The sequence below is a fragment of the Macrobrachium rosenbergii genome, chromosome 18 (assembly GCF_040412425.1).
Source record: "Macrobrachium rosenbergii isolate ZJJX-2024 chromosome 18, ASM4041242v1, whole genome shotgun sequence".
Taxonomy (NCBI): domain Eukaryota; kingdom Metazoa; phylum Arthropoda; class Malacostraca; order Decapoda; family Palaemonidae; genus Macrobrachium; species Macrobrachium rosenbergii.
In genome coordinates, this window is record NC_089758.1 from 10801734 (window position 1) to 10825620 (window position 23887).

Genomic DNA, 23887 nt, shown 5'->3' on the forward strand with positions numbered 1-23887 from the left:
AATAAAAAGAATCTGATATCAAGATCTAAGGAAATAAGCGTAAGTAACATTTTAACACAAGACATAAACTTGAATGCGAGACTTTAATTGAGCTTAAATATTACATGAAGGTGATAAAAAGGACGAAAAGAGGATTTTATAATTAAACGCAAAATAAAAAAAATGACAAAATGCATGATATAAAATGATAAAAGAAAAAAAAAATTGGCCGATGATAAAATGGGAAAAATACCTTAAATGAAAACCGAAAACTTGAAGGGAAACAGATCACAGCAAAAAGAAAACCTAAACAAAGGAATGGCTTAAACGTAAGAGAGATCAAGCAACGTAATTACATTAACGATGACACAAAATGACTATAACCAAACGATTCCTTATAAGAAAGAATCTGAAATGCGTGAGGTGGAAAAAATCACATGGCAAAATATATGCTAATATATGCTAAGAAAAAAAGGGAATGATAAGATAATAAAAAATAATCTTACGAAAACAAAAATAGATTAAGAGATTTCTGAAGAACACGAATAACAACCAAGGGGGGAGTAAAAGTAAAGGTAACGATATTCAATAAAAAGTGAACTGATTCATCTAAGGAGTAAAGAAACACATCAAACGGTTACGAAGTTGTAAATCGCCAGACGAACGGATCAATGTTAAGTCAGGAAAGAAACCGCCCACAGTGAAAACGTTTTCGGAGCAGCAGCAGCCAATCCCCGAACGTTTTCTTCTCTGAGGTAAACGGAGGTAAACAGAGTCTTTCGGATTAACTGCCGCCCCCATAGGAAACTTCCTCGGAGTACTTGATGTCATGCCCATTGGGGTCTCGAGCGGCGTACATACATTCCTCGTCCTCCATGCCGTACGGGTCTTGGCAGACGAAGCAGGACATACCCTCCCTCTGGACCTGAGAGTTATTGAGGGACGGTGAAAAATAAGTCTAGTCGAAAAGAGTATATGGCACCTTATCCAGTTTTACTTTTTCCAAAAGTCAAAACACCTTGCGTAGCCTTGTATGTGGGACTAACAGTCAAAACTAAATAAACAAATGAACGAATTAGAACTACATCAATTACTTAAATTGTTCAACAAATAAATAAATCTATATGACATACCCACCAACCAGTGATAAAACAGAGAAGAGATTTCTAGTAGAAAAATAGCCTGCATTGCACCCTTTGAACTAACCAGTAAAATAAGTCCAACGAGAAAGAGCTAAAATCTTTTCTTATGGAAAAGATATCAAGAAAGTCAAACAAAACTATTGTTTACTATTTTAACTCATCAAGTGAAACAGCAGATAATTAAATACACAGTACTGCAAAATTAAAACAAAAAGAGAAAAAACCATGCTTTGAAAATCCTAATGAATCCTTATTCCTAGGTGCGAATCAAAGCAGTTTTTTTTCCTGTATATCAACAAAGCAGTGTCATCATTCATTTCAAATGTGTTGTAAGAAAAGAAGAAGTATTTAGGATTGAAACAATGGCAAAAAAAAAGCCCCAAGAAAAACTCTTACAGATGTAACGTCTTCTGGCACAAGAAAAGGATAAAGTACAATAACGTAGCTTGAATCACAAGAGAATGGAGGAAGAGAATAGTTAGATACGGGGAAAGAATACATCATTGCATACAAGGAGATACGGAAATTGAGAGACAAGAGGGGAATGAAAGAGTAAAACAAAATCACTTAATAAGGAAGTACGTTATTTCACATAACAACATATGGATCATGAAGGAAATTCCATTCCTAAACACAATCACTAAGAAGAAGAACGGTATTCAAGATTATTACATGTGTTATTAAGCGTCTGTATCTTAAAGAACGGCAGAAGAGACTTCACCAAGTAACCAACCTGCTTGCACGATGACCGGTCTTTCTTCTTGAACTGGGACACCATTCTAGTCAGCTCGGCATAGTTGTCCTCGTGATCCAGTGGGTAGAAGTGATCAGGAATCACACCTGGGTATTCCTGTTTCCTCTCTGTTTAAGGAGTCATGGCAATTCTCATGAATATTATTCTTCATCAGTTAGTCTGTCATTTGTTGAATGCTCTCTAATTTAGTCACTCATGGTTAGACAAAATAATTCTTGTTAATCGTTTTTAGCTGTTTCGCTTCTGATTCTCATCGATGAACGTAAGTACGCCAGGGGTGTAAAATAGGCTTCTTATGGCATAAAAGATAAAAGCCCTGAACCAAATCATCATTCGACAATATTTTACCTCGCAGGAAAATAACAAGAAACATTTCTGAAACTGCAACATCCGAGAGCCATTAGTCATATCGGTGAGTGATGTTTTACAACTGGATGAGTCTTACTTACAACCAGCTGACAACAATAATGCCCACGTTGAGTAGTCTAAAAGGGGCCTAGCGGGTAGGAATAGATATTAACTATATGGAGAGTACCTTGTTATAGCTATCATGATTATACTCAAGTTTTTTCTTGAGGTGAGTGTACTGGACGGGTTCTCTCTGTTTCATGAAACGTTACGGTTAGATGAAAGGAGCACACACTACCGACTAGGGGGAACATACTTCCACTGTCGCTTCTGTTTACATACTCGTTATTTTTCACAAAATGTAGTTCCATTATTCCACGTTTAAATATATTTTGGTTTTCCAAACAAAACAGATAATTGAACGGTTTTTTCTCGTGTTTAGTGCATTGTGTTTCAATTTGTATAAAAAAAAATTTGTGGAAAAAGTTATGAAGGAAGTAACAAGTATCCACAGCTGGGCGACTGTTGTTCAATTTAAGCTTGCCAACTCACTACTTCATATTATTATGGTATTAATTACCGGGACACATATCCAATGGGAAATTTTAGTACGTATGTGTCAACTCACATTACCCGTAATTATCAGAAATGGAACGATATTACCTCGACATGATACAACCAGCTGCATACCAACTGCACTGTCAAGGAGGCATGGTCGTTACCAGAGATCAGTGGTACAAAAATAAGATTACATGAAAGACTGCGATCTTCTGGAATATTTGCAAACTGTGACAACGTCTGTTTTTTTCGCTTTTCAGAAAAAACAGACAGAAAAATTAAACTGAGCTTTGAGTAAGACGTAACATCAGTGTCCTACGAAACAAAATATTTGCAGTACTTTTCATCCCAGAATTGTAACACTATAAAAAAAATGTGAACGCACAAATCCAGCTTCAGTCAAGTCATACACACCTGGTGAGTGGTGAGCTTTGCGAATTCAGAAGTAGTAATCCATGCAAGATTCCTTTTTGCTATTTATTTATCTCTCTCTCTCTCTCTCTCTCTTCTCTCTCTCTCTCTCTCTCTCTGTCCATATATATATATATATATATATATATATATATATATATATATATATATATATATATATATATATATATATATACATACACACATATAATTTATATATATATATATATATATAAATATAAATATATATATTATACACATACAGGTATATTATATATGTATAATATATATATATATATATATATATATATATATATATATATATATATATATATATATATATATATATGTAAACATATATCAAATAGAGAGAGAGAGAGAGAGAGAGAGAGAGAGAGAGAGAGAGAGAGAGAGAGAGAGAGAGAGAGAGTAAAACAGTTACTGGCGATCTGGATTTAGGCATGCTGCCTTTTATATTTAATGCTTCTTATTAAAGAGAACAAAGTTTCTTCAAATGTTCCAAGTTCAAATTCCATCAGGTTCTATTTTAATAAAAATTTTAGTTCACTGGAAATCCTTCAAGGCTCAGTTTTCCAAAGAATGATTGACTGTGAAGCAATCATCTCACGAATTTAATGGGTAAAAAAAGAAATATTTTCATTCATTACGTCTAGCCATAATGTAACGAAAAACTGTAATATACTAATGAATATTACAGTGAATACCTACGATCCAACATGACATTAACCCCATAAATCCGGGTACGACACAAACCACACCCTATGAGAAATTTAGTTGCTTCACTTACCAAAAAAATCACTACAAGGTCTGACAATTCCACTGATCTTGGGGAGGTGTTTCGTACTTTACTTGAAACAGCCTCTTCCAAAGGGTAATCTATATACTTCATGAGAGCCATACACGAAGTAAACAAAGATAAATCTTTTGATTCAACAGGTCTTCAGTTTCTACCTTGTGTACACGCAGGCTGTTTTTAAGAGTGACCTTAAACAGCTTACAGAAAAAAAAAATTATATAACACGATGGCGTACGGCGAACAGCGCACTCGAAAACACAGACGTTCATAAGAAGGGACAACGTAAATTTGCGAAGGTATAATTACGTTCTACTAATACTATACCGTTATAAAACAAAGTGGCAAAATAAGTTTATAACAGCAGCCACCAAATCAATTCATCATCACAAAAAATAAAAATAAACAGCTACAAACACTGGAAAGAAACGTTATGCCTCACCAATAACCTCAGTTTCCGATTTATTCGGCTCGACATAGTCGGTTCTACGCTGGGCAGCAGCAGCGTGCCCGTGATTGTGCCCATGTTCGTCGTCATCGTCATCCCCAAAAGCTGTGAAGGGATGTCCGTGCTCTTCGTGGCCGAAATCTAGGGATGCCTCGTCGAAGCCGTCATACGGCGTCTCAACGAAGTAAGGATCGAAGGATGAACCTACAGGATGGAGAATTTATCGGATAATATTCCACCCCACGTCTCTCTCTCTCTCTCTCTCTCTCTCTCTCTCTCTCTCTCTCTCTACTAAAAACACAACCTGGAAGCAACATACTTAACTGAAAAAACTAATCCATTATTACATAATCCTGACGTATTTTTCTCTTCCTCACTGAACACTACTTGATCAATTAGGAAAAATCCTTCAACGAAAAACAATAATCCTTATTCTATTTTTTTTATACAGACAGATGACACTAAATAAAAGAAGTGTAGCTGAGGTTAACTGATATAATCAAAAGGGCCCCATTAACAATGCTGCATGAAGTAGAGATATTTGAGAACAACTGTAAGGAGATAATAAGGAGATAAAATAAATGAAATGATGAACTACAACTTGTTTTCTCCCATTCTTAAAGTGGCCCTTTCTACATCGAAAACAATAAGCAAGAAGATAATATGACAAAGCTCTTTCAAAAATCTGTTCTGTCTACTGAACAATATATAATACGAACATATATAATATGAACATGGAGACACCATTAAAAAAAAATAATTCTTCATTACCCCATTCTCAATGACAAGAGACATGAGAGCACTGAAAAACATTCTCATTATAAATCCCAAATCTTATTATTGTAAATCTTAATCCTTCAGCGTGACGCAAAAATGTTTACATTTCCACTAAGAAACCAGTGTCATGTCAAATTATCTTTTAATTTTACGAAAGCTGTATTATCTTTGGGACATTGTCAGATTGTAGTCATTTTACAGATTAAATTCAATGTTATCCCTGTTGTGGTTATTATCATAAGAAAACTGGTTTCCTCTGCTTTTTAAGTTTCCACGTACCGTCGATCTTTTGATTTTTTTTTACTCTTATCCTTTAACTATCACCTATTGGTAAAATCGTATAACTGATTTCATATATCCAATATTCTTTAACTAAAGCTACTGTCATTCTTCTTATATTCATTTCCACCATAAAATTCTTTACCTTCCTCGCAAACAAAGGTATTAATATATGTATTGAAAAAAAAATATTTTTTATATTAACTATCCTCAAATAAAATATCAACTAGTTTCATATAAAATTCACGTTTTTCTATCCACTATTTGAAGATTAATTTATAGTTTTGGTGAATAGCACTCCAAGGCAAAATTCCACTTTAGTTACACTCGACATTTTAACAAAAATGGTCCTAACAAGCCTAAGGACTCAGTTCATTATGGCTGACGCTTATTTTTCTTGGGGGAAGGACTACCTAAAAAAAAAAGAAAAAAAAAAACTGCAGCACCTAATGCATTCTGTTTTTTCTATCTTCAAAGTATGGCCAAAAAATTAATGTTTTTTTTCTTGTTCCACATTAATGTGCACAGATTAACGATATTACTACTACTACTACTACTGATAATAATAATAATAATAATAATAACAATAATAATAATAATAATAACTATTATTATTATTATTATTATTATTATTATTATTATTATTATTATATTATTATTATTATTATTATTATTATTATTACTACTACTACTACTGCTATTATTATCACATAGTCATCAAGATTATGAATAAAAATAAATTACGGTAGACGACCTAGATTTTTGGTGTCATAAAGCTTACTTGATTAACTCAAACAAATATTCTATCCTTCTTGTTGCAATTACCTTCTGCAAATGTATCAAAGTAAAGGTCTTGGCCGAAATCGTCGGCATGAACCACGCCCATCCGATCCACGGCGTAAGGAACTGATTCTGGCCTGCCGAGAGAAGTAAAGATAAGAAGACGACGGTTAGAACGTCACGTTCTTCATATGTCCCAGACACCTTCAGTCTTTCCTAAACTTTCAGACGTATATACATAAGAGAGCGAGAAACACAATGATATATCTTTATTTGTATGTTCGTGTGTACATCTATCTATCTATCTATCTATCTATCTATCTATCTATCTATTTGTATATATACATATATTCTTATATATTCTTTATACACACAAATATATGTATAAATATATATAATATATATATATATGCATATATATTATATATATATATATATAATATATATATACATACATATATATATACGAAAGGGAGATACAGATAATATAAAAAAATTACCGATATCTATACAAAACACATACACAAAGATAGCTAAACGCAGAGACAGATAAAAAGATAGAATAAAAAAAGAGAAGCCAAGAAGAAAGGAATGGAAGAGAATAGTACAGAGGAACCTAGGAAATCTTGACGAAGAATTAAAATAAAAACATGGCTTAATTAGGATACCATTTAGCATTCACGGGATGAGTACCCCATGGAAACATCCCTACTAGGAGGAGTGCTCAACGAAAACATTATTCGGCAGTCGCAACATCCAATTTGAACGAATATGTTCCATTCCGTTTTTTTTTTTTTTTTTTTTTTTTTTTTTTACCAATTTGAACGTTTCCCACAAGGAGTTAACGCTATACCTTTCCTTATGCAATCTGTGTGTTTAACTTCGAACGTTATTTGACGTGTACATGGGACCAGAAGTCACAACACACAATAAATGCATATTCAAGAGGTAGCTTCGCTTTAGTGGTTTCATTATATCTCTCGAACTGTCTACGCTGAAATCGCGAAGCATACGAGGGTACAGAAATTACTGAGGCTAATAGAATACGGCAACAAACTTTCATAGTTTTATAAATGAATATACGCGAAGTTATAATTTACATGCACAAACACACACGTGCATGTGTATAAATATATATATATATATATATATATATATATATATATATATATATATATATATATATATATATATATATATATATATATGTATATATGTATACATATATATCATATACAATATATATATATATATATATATATATATATATATATATATCTGTATATACAGTATACACATACATATTTATTTATATATAGATATATATATATATATATATACACATATATACACACACATATATATAAGTATATATAATATATATACATATACATATATAATATCGCCGCTAATGTGTGAGTGGGAGCGTATGATCGCCCCCGCTACGCGTGCACAAGCTATATGGACTGGACTTGGTTGCAGTATATCAGCTAACAGCTAATATTAAGTACCTGCGCGTGCAGACCAGACAGGATTATTCATTTTTATCATTATCATTTATTCATACTTATTCTTGCCTCTCTCTCTCTCTCTCTCTCTCTCTCTCTCTCTCTCTCTCTCTCTCTCTCTCTCTCTCTCTCCTTCTCCTGTCCATCTCCCCAGCGAGCGACGTGGAACCAAAAAGCGAAAAAAGATTTCCAGAGCGGTCGCTCAGGCAAAGAACTTTCGCTCAACCAATCGCTCAGAGCGGCAGGTGGCAATTGGTTTAAAACCAGTTCTCTCGGAAAGGATTTATCATCAATAAATCCAAAGGCCAACAGTGCGTCATTGCAAACTTAAAAAGGAGAAGGCAAGAAAGAGAAGAAGACGATTTCGTGTAAGGGAATTTTTTAAAGCATGTTGTGGAGATGTGAATTTTTAATGGATTGTTGTTTTACTTAGTTTCCTTTAACTGATGACCAATGGTTTTTTTTAATTTCAATCACCTAGTTTAGATAAAATTATTCCTTCACTGGTGGACAATAAAAATAATTACTAGCATAAAAATCCATAAGATTTCTTGTTAACTTTAGCTATGTCTCTATCTTCCTCTTCAAAAAGAAACACACATTTGATTCTCCCAGATCGTTTTAGTAACACTGTAACTAATAATTCTATCTTACTAAAAACTGTCTAATTTCTGCCCCAATCCTTGACATATGAAACTCGAATGGTATCCAGAAACCTCCTTTGGCCAGCATGTATCCGACGACTGTCAGGTGTCACCGGAACACCAGATAAGCCACCACATCTACTAGTTCCCCATGGGATGGGTCGATATCGTACTCGGCTAGCACTCTCCTAGGCCCGTGTTTGATTCTCCGGCCGGCCAATGAAGAATTAGAGGAATTTATTTCTGGTGATAGACATTAATTTCTCGCTATAATGTGGTTCGGATTCCACAATAAGTTGTAGGTCCCGTTGCTAGGTAACAAATTGGTTCTTAGCCACGCAAAATAAGTCTTATCCTCCAGGCCAGCACCAGGAGAGCTGTTAATCAGCTCAGTGGTCTGGTCAAACTAAGGTATACTTAACTTAACCACATCTACTTTCTACGTGGAGTTAATTCTCTGATTATTCGAGTAAGCGAGTGCTTATTCTTCTCTTGTCCTTGTGCTAACTTTGGAATTCTCCTACTTTCATTTATCTCATTCTTATAACCTTTCATCTTTCAATAAATGAAGCTTAACCTTCTTTTGGGATTGGGTCCCACTCTCGTTTCTTTGACCCAACTAGTTTTTCCTCATCCCAGGGTCACTTTACCCATTGAATCGTTCCAAAAAATGTATCTTACAAAAAGTAATAATAGAATTTATAAAGCAATCCCCTGTGCTATGATCATGAAAATCTAAACACTTTGTCCCATTAGTGTCCTTTCAAAAGACACCCAAACACTGGACATCATTTATATTTGTTTTTCCCAAACAACATACGCAGAAGTTTTAATTTTTACCAACCAGCGACAATAACAAAAATCAAAGACATAAACATTCCTATTTCGCAAGAAACTCGTTGACTAGCTTTCACATAACCCTGTTAACAGTTAGATACAGAGACAAATAGAACCTGCCAAAAATGAAACCTCTTTGACGAAGGTGGTCGCAACAATTTCCCTGTAAGAAGAAGAGAATAGAACCCACCAAAAATGAAACCTCTATGACGAAGGTGGTCGCAACAATTTCCCTGAAAGAAGAAGAGAACATTAATACAATCAGAGCGACAGACTGGCTAAAATGTAACTTACACCAAAGCAGAAAAATCCCCTTCGTAGTCATCATTTCGGTGTGGTCTATAGGAGTTCTCCTGGTAGGGATTCGGCGGCTTTCCATGACTGTGTCCGGACCTGTAAGAGTTTAACAGAGCTGTAAGCAAAAGAATGGTTAAGCATTATACGCACCTATATGCTCAAGTATATGTACACCTGAATTAATACTATATATATATATATATATATATATATATATATATATATATATATATATATATATATATATATATATATATATACCTATATATACATATATACATATATATATATATATATACATATATATATATATATATATATATATATATATATATATATATATATATATATATATAATATTGTATGTATGTTTAATAATGTACACAGACACATTAATATTGAATACAAAAATCCACAAAGAAGTAAAAAAGAATGCCTGACAAACAAATACATCCATAAACCACAACAAAAACAAGCATCCTACAAGCAGTGCGTATGGGCGTAACCCCAATGAAGCAATGGCGATTAGCCCGGAAAAAAAAAAAACATTCCTCGGAGACAGCTGCTGGATGTCAACTCCGTCGAACGAAAGAAGCCACATCAGCTTTTTTGTGGTGTCATAATTCACGAGGACCCTTTCGGGGAAACAGAAAAAGGGTGATCTGGTCGTATTCTCGAGGGTTAATCTGACGGAAACTTCCAAATGCAGTTTCTGATCGCCAGCCGTCCGTCTCCCATTTGAGTTTAATAGATCTGAAGGGACCCGCAATTACCTTTCAAATCGGGAAATGGTTTTCGATCCCTGTGGTTCCTTATTGAAACTATAGAAACTGAGAATTTTACTGAGGAACTAGCGGGGGATATTTTTTTCCTCTCGCACTCTGTACAAACACACACACACACACACACACACCCATATATATAAATATAAATATATATATATATATATATATATATATATATATATATATATATATATATATTAGTGTGTATATACACACACACACACACACACACACACACACACACATATATATATATATATATATATATACATACATATAATGTATGTAAAATTATATTCTTCTTACGTGCTACTTTACATACGAATTTTCCCCGTTTTTCTCCAACCCTTTCAGAAGCAAACTAGAGACATACCCTGGTTTTCCCTTTCGAATAATCTAACTCTTATTCCCTGAATCTTGTGAATTTCGCTTCTGCCATGCGCTCACCTATCCTCATAGACAGGGTTGGAACGCGTCTGGCTGCTGCTGTGGGAATTTTTCCCGACGTCGGGCCCTTTGCGATTGTGGCTGCCTCGGCGACTGTTGGCGTAAACTCTGTCTTTGCCATTCCTTCTGCTGTGTGAGCAGTGCTCCGAAAAAGCTCCTTCCTCGTCCTTGCAGATCTATAAATCAATAAAAGAGAAACATTACCAGCGGCTCTTAAGGCAACAACAAAATAATATGAAAAACATCCTCTAATTATAAGTCTTGAGGACAGAGATAGAGAGACGGTTACCATTCTTTACACATAATAATCAGGGAAGCCAAATAGCGTACTTTGCTACAATTATTGCACTACTATTTCAACAGAAAAACTTGAACAACGTAACGAATACACATTGAACATGATAGAAAATGTCACAGGGTAAATACAATAACCCTGATTTTTCAATATAAACTAAAATGTTTTTCAAACCAAGTTTATATGATCTATACTCTGGTGCAGATCTGAAGTAGTCAATATGAGTCATCTATTCTATAGTTATTATTATTATACTGATTTTGCTATTACCCTTACATTGTTGTTACTATTACTGATTTTGCTAATACCTTTACATTATTATTATAGAAAAATAATAACAGAAAATTATTTCTTGCCTTATCATTACATGTAGTGTTTGTTCCCTTTCACAAACTCTTTCCTACCTTGCAAGTCATTCCGTCTTTCTCCTCTATCCTGCACGGCCCATCGCCTGACTTTCCAGATCCTTGCTTTTCATAGTGTTCTTCGGGTCGAGACTCCGAACGATCCTTTTCATGCTGCTGCGGTCTGTTGTGTCTGTTGTATTTTGGATTCTCATCGCGATACCTGTTTTCATTCCTGTAGTGCTCCCTTGGTCCGCCATGATACTGCGAATGGTCGCCATGATGGTCGTGTTTATATGGCCGCTGACGGGTACTGCTTCCATGTTCGGGATAATCACCACGCGGTTCATGCCGAGACTCTTCTTGGTGGACGGGGGCGTAGCTGTACTCATCATCATCATCATCATCATGGTAGTGGGCATGGAAGTCATAACCAGGGGCATGGTAAGACTCCTGGTCAGGGTCATCGTGGCCGTGGTCGTTCTTCTTCCTTGGTCCAGGACTATAGCTCTCGTCCTTTCCTGAATAGTAGCCATCGTCGCCGCTGGTCTCAGAGTGGTATCCTTCATTTCTGGAGTTCTCTGAACCTTTATCGTTTGACTCTTTCACCAAGTCTTCTTCATATTTGGCACTACGAGGATCTTCGTAAGTGGGTGGATGAGATGAACCCAGGTTGGAATTGGAATGGGAGGATGCAGAATGAGATCCGTCATACCTGGGATGCTGCTGATTACTACTAGTAGTCTGCCTTGATTCTTTATCTCCTCTGTATCTTCCCTCCGGGTATTTAGAATGAGTCTTCTGTTTGGAATCGCTTGTCTGGAGATGACCGGAATTGTATGGGCTGCGTGTGGATGGCCTGTATATCGGTTGGCTAACGGGTGATGGATGAGAGATCACGAAAGGAGAGGCTTTAGTATCAACAAAAGATGATGAAGAGGGAATATGGCCACCAAACGATAGAGGATCCGTTGGAATGAAACCCTGGATGGCAGGATCGATTTCCGCACCAGTGTTCTGTTCTTGCTTGTTTGAGGCAGAGAACCCTAAACCAATACCACCACCCAGGTGGTCGCCACCTAAATGCGGACCTGCAGTCAGGTGACCATTTCCAAGACCCGCCGCAGTGAAATCGTGAGGCAACGAGAAACCACGATGCTCACCTGCACCACCTATTTCTAGATTACTAGCGCTGCTCTGTAAGCCAACGTCCTAAAAGAAATACGAAAGGCGTATAGTACATGTGAACACTCTATATGAAAATTTATATACAATTAATTTCTTAAATTCCATACTTATTTATATAAGTGGCTTTAATTGTCTTCTATAAGGATCTACTCTTGTTTTCTAACTTCTCGGGCTACAGGAAGAAATATGTTGTGAATACGAGAAAGAGAAATGTTCAAAATAATGTCAAATACTTCTTTAGACTTGTTCAGCATTTTGTTCTTTACTTATTTATTTATTTTTTTGCCTTCAAACATACAGACGAAATCATTTGACAAATTTAATCAAAATCGTAAACAATTTAATAAACATATGTTATTTTTATACAGCTCAATTTCATATCAGTTTTTTTCAAGCTCTACTTTGACTTCAATAACTTTTCTCCTTTTAAGTAAAGGATATACATATTAATCTTATAAGAACACATTTCACTTATATAAACCAAACACTGAACCAATAAAAGGCCATTTTAATGTAAAAATAGATTAAAGATGAAAACTCTCCCAGCACAGAGCATATGGAACGAAAGTTCTCAGTTGCCAATAAATTAGCAATCATGTATATCTATCTCTCTGTTTTCTAACATACTATAACAGTGTACATTGAGTGACCTGACACTCCATAAGTGTCTTTCAATCTCACTCTAAACAAAAGGTACAAATTCATCGCTTGCACAAGTTAGTGAACCTTAACATCGGCTCAAAATACAATTTTTATATAGCTTCCAAATGATGAATGTGTTCCCTGTGAACACTCAAAAACACAGAAGTGACTGCTTTTCCCCCTTAAGGCTACAGCTGATGAAATCTAAATCCCTTTTTCATAAGGCATGATATTATGGCAGGACTGTGATCACTGTCTCTTTATTCACAATTAATCAAAATACTGTTCAGGACTGACAATTTACGTCTTTCTCCCTTTTATCTTTGAAAATACTTTACCTCAGCATTAATCCAAAAATTTATAAAATATCATCATGATTATTTAATTTTTTTGAATTAATCAATTAATCAAAAGATGCAAACAATCGGCTATTATTATTTTGTAATTTTCACCAAAATTAATGAAAGCAGTTTAAGTAAGGCAGCTATATTTATGTAACTGCTGTATTTTTTTCTAGCTTTTATGAAAATGACAACACCTTATTTCTCACAGCCAATCAAAAGGTCTGGAAAATGTCATGAATATATGCTACTTTCTAAAATATCGATAACAAGACTTACTTATTCTTTAAAATTTCAATGAAAAAGACTTGAAACAACACTCTAATGAACATCTCACTTTCTCATAACTTGTCAAAAATCTTCTCAGAGACTTTATAACTGTTAAGTCTTTTCCTCATATTTTAAAAAACCTTTCTCAAAGGTAGTAATTATTGAGTTCTTTTTCCGCATAATAAAAAATAAATATAAATAACTTTCTCAGAGGCTGTAATTATGAATTGCTTCTTTTTTACATTAGAACAAAACTTTCTCGGATTTGGTAATGATGACGTCCTACTATTGATAATGGATTAAAATATTCAACGAAAGGCGGACACACTCACGGTGAAGAAATGCGAGAAGCCGATGTCTTCCATGAAGCCGTTGTCGTCGCTTCCAGAGGCAGCCGTTTCTTGCTGGGGGAGATGAGTCGAGCCTGCAGCCTCCACCTGCCCGCCGCTGTCTCTGGGTGACACCTGCGCAAAAGGGAGGTGACATCTGGCTGATGCCTATGTGTTGTTTATCCGTGTAAACAAGGCATGGCACTAGGAGCTATCTCCAAGTTATACGTTTGCAAAGACAAAAATTAGCTCTTCGTGTATTTAATATTTGAAGTTGTGTGTGTATATATATATATATATATATATATATATATATATATATATATATATATATATATATATGTGTGTGTGTATACTGTATGTATATATATATATATAGCCTATGTGTGTGTGTGTGTGTAGAATAAGTAGTTTGCCTATTGTATATATGAATTCAACAAGCATGTCAGCTTGTACATATGAATTCCACAACGCTGTCTTAGAAGTTTATATAAATTTATTGATTTCTGACTATTTATTCATAAGGTAACTAAACTTCATCTTTTATTTTAAATATAAAAGTAACGATTATATATGTTGCCTGTATTGTACGTATATTGACTAAATGCCACTTCTCAGCTAAATACATATGACAAAAATCTACCCAAGATAAGATTCGTTGCAAAAATTGAAGCGTAATACTTGGTTATGATAGGAAACTTGACTGTTCGTATAATTTGTATGATATGAAGAAAAGATTAAGATAAATTCTGTTCAATACTGAGAAATCAATAAAATTACGTATATGAAATAAAAACAATTTAATGTAAGCAAATATTTGAGAGAGAGAGAGAGAGAGAGAGAGAGAGAGAGAGAGAGAGAGAGAGAGAGAGAGAGAGAGAGAGAGAGTTGGATATCATCTGGCAGATTTAATCAAAAACCTATTTTTCTTACAGTATTACTGATCACAATTACCTACATGAATATATGGAATTATTTTTAAAAGAAACAATAAAAACAGAAAACTCCTTTCATCAAATATAGATCACTGGATGCAAAAGTGAATGTTTTACATACTTTCAATTTGGGAAATGGAAATCACTCTACCAATATTAGATTTGCAACGTTTCCTACCCAGGACAGCAACCCACACTGTTGCTCTCCAAGTCAGTTTTCATCCCTCGAAGTTAAGAGTTTATAGATGCCTTATCTTTCTAATGTTTTTTTTTTTAACCTCTATGCCTATTTTCAGTGCTGCTTTTTCTCCTCTCCGTTCTGTTTTGTTGTTGTTCTTTATCTTGTACGTTTCTTTTCCACGTTCTCTATATAGTACGACTCTTTTGTAGCTGTTTTTCAAACTACATAAGTTTCGTTTTCAATCTACATTTCTTTTCGGTGCTGCAGCTAATCCGGTACGTTTCGCTACACCGGTATTCTATCCTGTATGTTCCTTCCCAAAAGAGGGGTTCTTGATCCTTCTTATGTCATTATAAAGACTTTCTTTATAATCTTACTTTTGTTTCCTTATAAAGACCTTCTTTATAATCTTACCATTGTTTCCTTATACATATTTTCTTTATAACCTGGCCTTTGTTTTCAAGCAGTGTTTTTCATTCGTGGTAGCTTCTAATCCATACCTGGTTGTATAACATATTTTTCCCTGAAACGGTTACTTTCTTTTCAATAGTTCTCATTTAGCGTCACTTCATACCTCCTTTATCGCCGAGTGCGATTATTTTGCCCATTTAAAAATGAAAACAAAATCCCAAGTCCTCTGAGGATATGTAGGGCGTTGAAGGGGTGAACCGAAAAAGAGCTCCTTTCAGCTTGCAATGAAAATCTTCGCCGTGAAAAGTTTGTATGTCGACAGATTGTCTTAGGGTGCAGACACAGAGATCGAGTGGGCGAGAAAGCAACAGTAACTTTATGCTCATTGTAACGTGAAGGGATCTGGGCAACGTTCCAAGATTTTATTTTCTTTTTCAAACAAACATCTTTCAGCAAGTGTATATTCCGACTAACTAATACTGTCAAGCACCAAAGTTATAAAAATAATAACGATAAAGGTAATATGAAATAATGGTACAGGCCTAATAGCACTTTAACGACAGGGAATATATGTTGGGAATATATGTTTCCTGACCTTATGAGAGAAGTAACATGTGTAAATAATTGCATGAATACATGGTGAAGGAAACATTTCCTCTGTACGTTCGTGTAAGTCAAAGTACCACCTTTGTCGTAGGTTTTTTTTTTTGTAACATGTAGTACCCTTTGTACCATAATATATGGTACAGAACTCCGTGACACACTTTTAACAATTCCAAGTATTCTCTTTACTGTAGACCCCGTTTATAATATAGTGCAGAGCTATAATTGCTTGATATTCAGGCACACCAACAGGCATTCAGATAGGAGCTCATATCTAACATACAAGCACTGGAAAATATTCCAAGTTGCGGGGTACAAATTAAACTTCGTTTTTATTACACGAATTTCAGTCAAAATGGACCTGGCATTTACCACTTAGAGCGAGGACTATGTGAGTGAAAGTATGCGTATGTTAAAAGGAGTTTATTGGACAAGAGTTAATGAATGCTGTGCCGTGGGACTCTCAGCATATGGATGAACGTAAAGCTACTGCACCCTTGGTCTTCTTCCAGCAAATGGATTTTAAATATGAAATTAATAATACGATTAACTTCAGACACCTTGGGATGAGCGCACATAATGTATTTGAAAATCTTCAACCCCAATGTCCCATTTTCAATAAGTAGTGTGTGACGAGTATTGGAAAAAATGTGAATGCAGTGCTTAAAAATTACTGGAATAATATATTTCTAAGAATATTGTATGGTGATTGAAAAAATATACTTTTACATATATTGAGATGATAAAAGTGCACTGATATAAAAAAAAATGTTTTGCGACCGCTGAAAATACAAATATTTGTTTATTAAAAAATTATAATTGTATAACTCTCAAAACAATATTATATGAATATCGAAAAAACCCAATCAATGGTTGTTGGACAAAATAAAATCGAAAGACCACTGAAAAATATAACTCGGATGACTAGTAGCAAGACGCAAAGAACTTTCTCACATATTAATTGAAGGTTCATATGACTGTACCTAAGGATAAAAATAAAGAAAATCTTCAATCATTAGTAATCTGATTATTTATAAAAGCTGGCGCCGTTTTAATAGCGTGATTACTAGTTCATTTGAAATCGAGTAAATTTTCAATTAAAAACATTCTTATTCGTGATCTGTTGAGGTCATCTGAATTTATAAACTTCCGGTACCCATATAATGAATGATCTACTTGGTAGTTAATCGACTGTGGTCGATCACAAAACGTAATAGTCATACCTGCGCCTTTTCCTCTTACAGGTGACGGCATTGTTTGGAGTTTTACCTGTCCAAAGCATTATGCTTCACACTGTCGTGACGGAAACATGTTGGAGACGAATTTAACAAATCACAGAAAAGCGTCTTAAGCTTTCTGCTTATCCTCTGTTATTTTGAGATGAGGATGTGATTTCATGCCATTTTCAATCCTGGCTTCTAATTGCTATAGGTGACTAACTACTAGGTACTTGTTCACTGCTCAGGTCCGCTCATTCAAATTGGGTTATAAAGGAACGTGCCAATACTGATTTATGCCAGAACAAGAATACTACTCAGGTACTCTTAATAGTGCTGTCACTCTCTTGAAAGGCAGACCAGTTTCCTGTGAATGCCACTGGCCATCAGGTGACTTAAGCAATGAATTATGTACCAAGTCACTGTGTAAAGATACATCCACAATAGGAAGAGGTATGGGGCTAGCAGCCTCATCCTAAAAGACATGCTTAAAACCAGGAAATAACATGTGTCATGGAAAATGCCATTATATATATATATATATATATATATATATATATATATATATATATATATATATATATATATAATGAATGTACAGGTACATATATGTATGTGTGTATGTAATTGTAATAACCACAATGCCCTCTTAACTGCTCGAGTTCTTCACACTTTTTGGATTCACTTGTCACTACAAAGCCTTAGATCCAAATCCCAGGCTATGAAGTAGTTCTGATGTTCACCGCAGGATTTGAACCCGCATCCAGAATACCAGACTAACGTTTCCAAAAAGTGAAGAATTCGATCATTTTAGAGGGCACTGTGGTTATTACAATTACATACGTATCCCGTTAAATCTGGCCAGTAGATTCTACACACACACACACACACACACACACACATATATATATATATATATATATATGTATATATATATATATATATATATATATATATATATATATATATATATATATGTACAAACAACTCATTGCTTTTTATGTTGAAAAAATATTAATTGCACTCTTGTTTTCGTGGGTCTAACCATTGTGCATCTCATCGACTGTACAATAATAAGGATGTAGAAATATGAGAACAGCGGCTGGGGGAGGAGTCCATATATATATATATATATTATTTATATATATATATATATATATATATATATATATATATATATATATATAACAAATATATATATATATATATATATATATATATATATATATATATATATATATATATATATATATATATATATATATATATATATATATATATATATACAGTATAATACAGTGACAGTAACAGTGGACTCCTCTCCCAGCCGCTGTACCCTTATTATTGTACAATCGATGAGATGGAGCATGGTTAGACCGACGACAACAAGAGTGCAATTAATATTTTTTTAACATAAAAAGTAACGAGTTGTTTGTTAAGCAGCTTTTCTCAACTTTTTCTTTTGTTTCCGAAAATTTAATCAATTTTAATTCTATCACAGAGGCTCACAAAGAAATACAAATTTTCAGTTCAACGTAATAAAATATCACTATGCCAGTTTTCAAAATATGCATAGTTTTGTATTCTTCCCCTTAATGATTTGGCGCATTTTATTCCTTTTGTACGCAATGGTGGCCAGAATCAAAATAATTAGAAAGTGAAAATCTATCTACCCGTCTATCGTTTTCTGTATGTTCAAACTACTTTAGTAACGGCCAAGGCAACCATTCTAAAAGTTATACATCGTTATTTTCTCTCCATTTCTTTACGGTTTACAAAGAGATTCGTCATCGTTCTATCTTAGATACCTCTTTGCGTAAGACCATATAGAGGTTTAGAAGTTTTGCTGTGTTACGGATATTTCCAAAGGGCATCTTTTTAACTAAAGTAGTAAAAAAAGAAAAGCAGTTACGTAATCATTTACTCTTTATATGGTTTAACAATATTCTGGGTCATTTTTAGTACTTAAAGTACAGTTGTATACATAACGGTGTGTGTGTATGTGTGTGAGTTTGTTTGCGCGAGCGCGACCGCACACACACACGTAATATATATATATATATATATATATATATATATATATATATATATATATATATATATATATATATATATATGATTGAAAGCTTTTATCATAACGGAGAGTGACTCCACAGTAAAATCAACACAAGGATCATTACCAAGCTCAGAATTTAATTATGGATTCGGAGAGAAACCTACTGGGCAGAAAGCTTCCCCATTAGCCGCTCCAAACATCCAACACAGAAGGCTCATTAGTATCGCATCTAAATCCTGTACTCACACACACACACACACACACATACGCACGCTATCCTATTCACCCTCTCTTTAATGCACTCTCTTTCTTCCCGGATATTAAGGCCCCTCCTTTCCAATATGTCTTTCACATCATCAGCCCAACTATTCTTATGTCTTCCCCTACCCTCTGTTGTAATATGAATTATACACTTTTTTCACCAATCTATTGTCCTCCATTCTCTCAACTTTACCAACCCATTTTATAATACTTTTACACAACACATCACCTTCACTAACCCTTCCACCACTTGTACATATCTCAATGTTTCTCACCATTTCAACCGTCAACCTTTTAGCTCTCACTTGCACAAACCATAAAAACTTCACATATATGAAGGACAGGTTTCTTAATAGTTCCATCATAAACTCCAAAGTTGGATTTCGCAATCGTTCCAAGAGATTCCATTCGTCAGCTATTCCGCAGCTCACCTTTTCTCTCATCCTACCATCATCTGTTATACTTATCCCAAAATACCTGTATGAATCAACCGTTTCCATTCTTCTAAATTTCACATTAATATTCACTGATCCACTGTTCCGGTTTCCATTTACCTTGGTAACCATACTCTTGTTCACATTACTCACAATTTTTTCATCTTTCAAACATCATCAAATTTTACTGCTAGTTCCTGTAGCCGCTCTTCCCTATCCATAAACTTTACTGTATCATATACAAACATCAACCATTTCACACTTCATTCACTATTCCTTTTCTTATTCACAGCTTATTACCTACTTAATATCCTTTCTAAGATTTCTCGCATCACTCCTATCAAAAAGCACGTTAAACAACCAAGGAGGCATAACGCACACTCTTCTGAACTCCATAACATGCCAGCTCTTTTTCTGTCACCCACATCTGCATTTAAATAACCAGCACAGCCGCATCACCTCCAAGTTGTTCCAGACCCTGCAGATTCTCTTAATCATTTCCATTCCTGGACCACATACACTCATATTACAACTTTTCTTATGCGAACGCTTAATCTTACCCATAAAATCTTAGGACTAGCTCTTGAACTGATCCAAGCATCCCCAGGGGCATGGTGGCAACAAGTTCTACCCAAGCCACAATCGCTCTATCCCCCTCGCATTACTGAACACACACACTGCCCTTTCACCTTTGTCTCCTTCAGTATACGTCATGTAGCAATTTCTAGCAATTTCTCCATAAACTAATCTATATCAAATATTCCTTCTCCTCTGCGCCACTCCAGCGAACATTCAAAACGCCAAATTTGAATGTTTATTCTTCCTGTTTTTTATCCCTTTTTTTGGTATCTGTATAAAGTATGATAAATTTAACACCAAACAAAGCAACAAGAATATAACCCTCTTCTAGCTTCCTACTGGGGGGACAAAGAGTGGTTACCACTGGCCTAAGGAGTTGTTCGTTACTGGGTTCATTACATCTCTACCCTTAGCCATTGTCACTACCTAATACAGCAACTATATACATACATATACGGTACACAATAAGTCATGAGACTAGGAAATCAGTGAATAGGTGTTTTATATATATATATATATATATATATATATATATATATATATATATATATATATATATATATATATATATATATATATATATATATATATATATATATATATATATATATATATATATATATATATATATATATATATATATATATATATATATATAAAACGATACTTACCCTCGTTAAACTTGGTGTGCTCATGGCGATCACTCCAAAGGAGTGCGTAGTTATAAACAGATGGAAAACTAAACCGAAAATACGTTCCATGATGTTAATTCCTGTGGCAAAGAGAAGAATCCATGTCATTTACAATACTAACATACTAACATATTTTGCGCATCAGAGAGCTTACATATTAGTTTATAAAATTTTATATTCATTTGCTGTCGGTATATATAGCAAATACCTAAAAAAACAGAAGCACAAGAAACACAATCATTTTGCAAATCAACACGACATTAACTCTACAAAATCTACGTTCACGCACATCCAAGCTTAAATTTTCAGATAGGAATTAAATAAAATATATTTGCCATTCATTTATGCACGTACCTAACACCCGTAGTATAACGTGTTTAGGCACTTCTGTAGTATTTCTCACTGTCCGGCATAATACCAAAATGCTACATTTTAAAAGACAGAACACGTCGTGCCGTTTACTTAGGAAATAAACTGCATATACTTAGCAATTTTCAACTGACACTAAGCCACAATCCGCTAATGGTCTTTGATTCGAGTGCTAAGAAAAGTGATTACAGGGATTTTGCCACATCACTGCCGCTCTCTCTTGTTTCTATCGGGTTTCGGCTTACTTAGAACATTAGGATACCTATCCTACAAATAAAGAGAACCTTGTGTTTCTGGAGAGTATAAAGCAATAACTAATTCGCCCAAACCATGGTAGTATGGGGCAAGCGGCAATTTATTGACACCAGCCATGTTATTCAACGTGGCCCAATATTTTTTCCGAAACATTGTGTCTAATTTTATTTTTCTATTCACGTTGAAAGCGGAATGACGATTTTTCACCCAACGAAGGTATCTTATTCTGTCAATGACGAAACAGTTTCTTGTAAACACACCGCAACATTTCTTCCGGAATCAGAAAAGTGTTAAACATTTTCTACCTGGTTTCACATCTTATGCTGCCGATAACAGAATGCAAACCGGTTAATGATCAAACTGTGACTAAGACCGTGGCACCTAATTAAATGAAAGAGAGAGAGAGAGAGAGAGAGAGAGAGAGAGAGAGAGAGAGAGAGAGAGAGAGAGAGAGAGACATATGAAAATCAAAATATTTCGTCCCGTAAATAAAAGTCGATAAAAATACTAGTAACAGCACTTGCCAGATAACGAAACATTATCAAGAATAACTTTAATAAACGTCCTCTCGGACACCTTCCGCAGGTCCCCAGCAAAAACGTCATCGTAATCAAAATGTGCCTCGCATAGACAGGAAACCATTAACGGCATCGTTCATTAACATTCATGAGAAACGCAACTCACAGCGTCAAAGATGCTTTCACCTCGTAACATCAAAGAAGGGACACCTTCGCTCCCTTGCTCTGAAGGATCACAACCAGTGAAGAGGGAGCAAAAGCCCAGGAACTGTGGTCTGGGGAGTCAAAACGCAAAATATTAGCTGCTGATTAACAATCTCCTCTCCCGAGGGAAACTGGAAATCTCGGATATATATTTACTCAGCAAAGTTGCCCCTTGCTCCCCAATTTGCATAACCTTGTCCATTTTACAGGGTGGCCCAATCCATCCCTTCTTCATCAAACCCAACTTTTCTCCTCCCAGGGCTCTCTTACTAAAGTCCTAAATACTCATAAACTACGTGTATCAAGCTATGGAACATTCCGGATTAAACTCCAGAACTTTTCTTTCATAACCCTACACTTTTTTTATATCACTACTTTATCATTATTTTCTTTAGGCTTTGGTTATACGAGGGAATTTGATTTTCCGGGCTGCCTTCCTCAATGAATATAAAAAAAAAGGCCATCTACTGTTAACTTATTTCACTGCCTGCGTCCAAAACCGGGGAAATCCAATAAGCAACCAGAGGGATCCCAATCTGTTCACATAGGCAGCTCTCAAAAAATAAACATTGATCGTCCAATTCGAATTGACGCCATGTTCGCGGACAAAATTTATTTTGGCACAGGCAGTTTCCCCTCTCCCATCCAACGCTTCAGTGAAATTTTTTTCTCTTGTTCGTTCCCTGACTGCCCACCATTGCTTGACTAAATATAATTCTAAAGCAAAACATTAAAAAACCAGGGAGAGAGAGAGAGAGAGAGAGAGAGAGAGAGAGAGAGAGAGAGAGAGAGAGAGAGAGAGAGATGGGGCGGGGGAGTAAATCGCAATTCAATGTCTGTTTATTCTTTCGAGAACCAGAAAGTTTCGCACTACTGTAAGGCATTAAGGATATATCTGTGCATGAATTGGCGTGTAGCCTGATCATATAACTTAACAAATAACTTGTGCTGTACC

At 35.0% G+C, this 23887-nt stretch overlaps 1 protein-coding gene across 1 annotated transcript in view; it reads right to left on the reverse strand.

Moving 5' to 3' along the window:
* Window positions 1-636: 636 nt before the first annotated feature.
* The window catches only part of LOC136847942 (hornerin-like), a 50957-nt gene continuing 27706 nt past the window's right edge, over window positions 637-23887 (reverse strand). The window contains exons 2-13 of the mRNA XM_067119961.1: window positions 22895-23003; window positions 22201-22222; window positions 21566-21666; window positions 14221-14352; window positions 11508-12659; window positions 10809-10984; window positions 9574-9672; window positions 6336-6427; window positions 4444-4658; window positions 2321-2330; window positions 1855-1982; window positions 637-904 (exon numbers count right to left, since the gene is read on the reverse strand). Of these exons, the coding sequence (XP_066976062.1) occupies window positions 764-904; window positions 1855-1982; window positions 2321-2330; window positions 4444-4658; window positions 6336-6427; window positions 9574-9672; window positions 10809-10984; window positions 11508-12659; window positions 14221-14352; window positions 21566-21666; window positions 22201-22222; window positions 22895-23003 (2377 nt within the window). The 3' untranslated portion in view covers window positions 637-763. The remainder of the gene's footprint in view (window positions 905-1854; window positions 1983-2320; window positions 2331-4443; window positions 4659-6335; window positions 6428-9573; window positions 9673-10808; window positions 10985-11507; window positions 12660-14220; window positions 14353-21565; window positions 21667-22200; window positions 22223-22894; window positions 23004-23887) is intronic.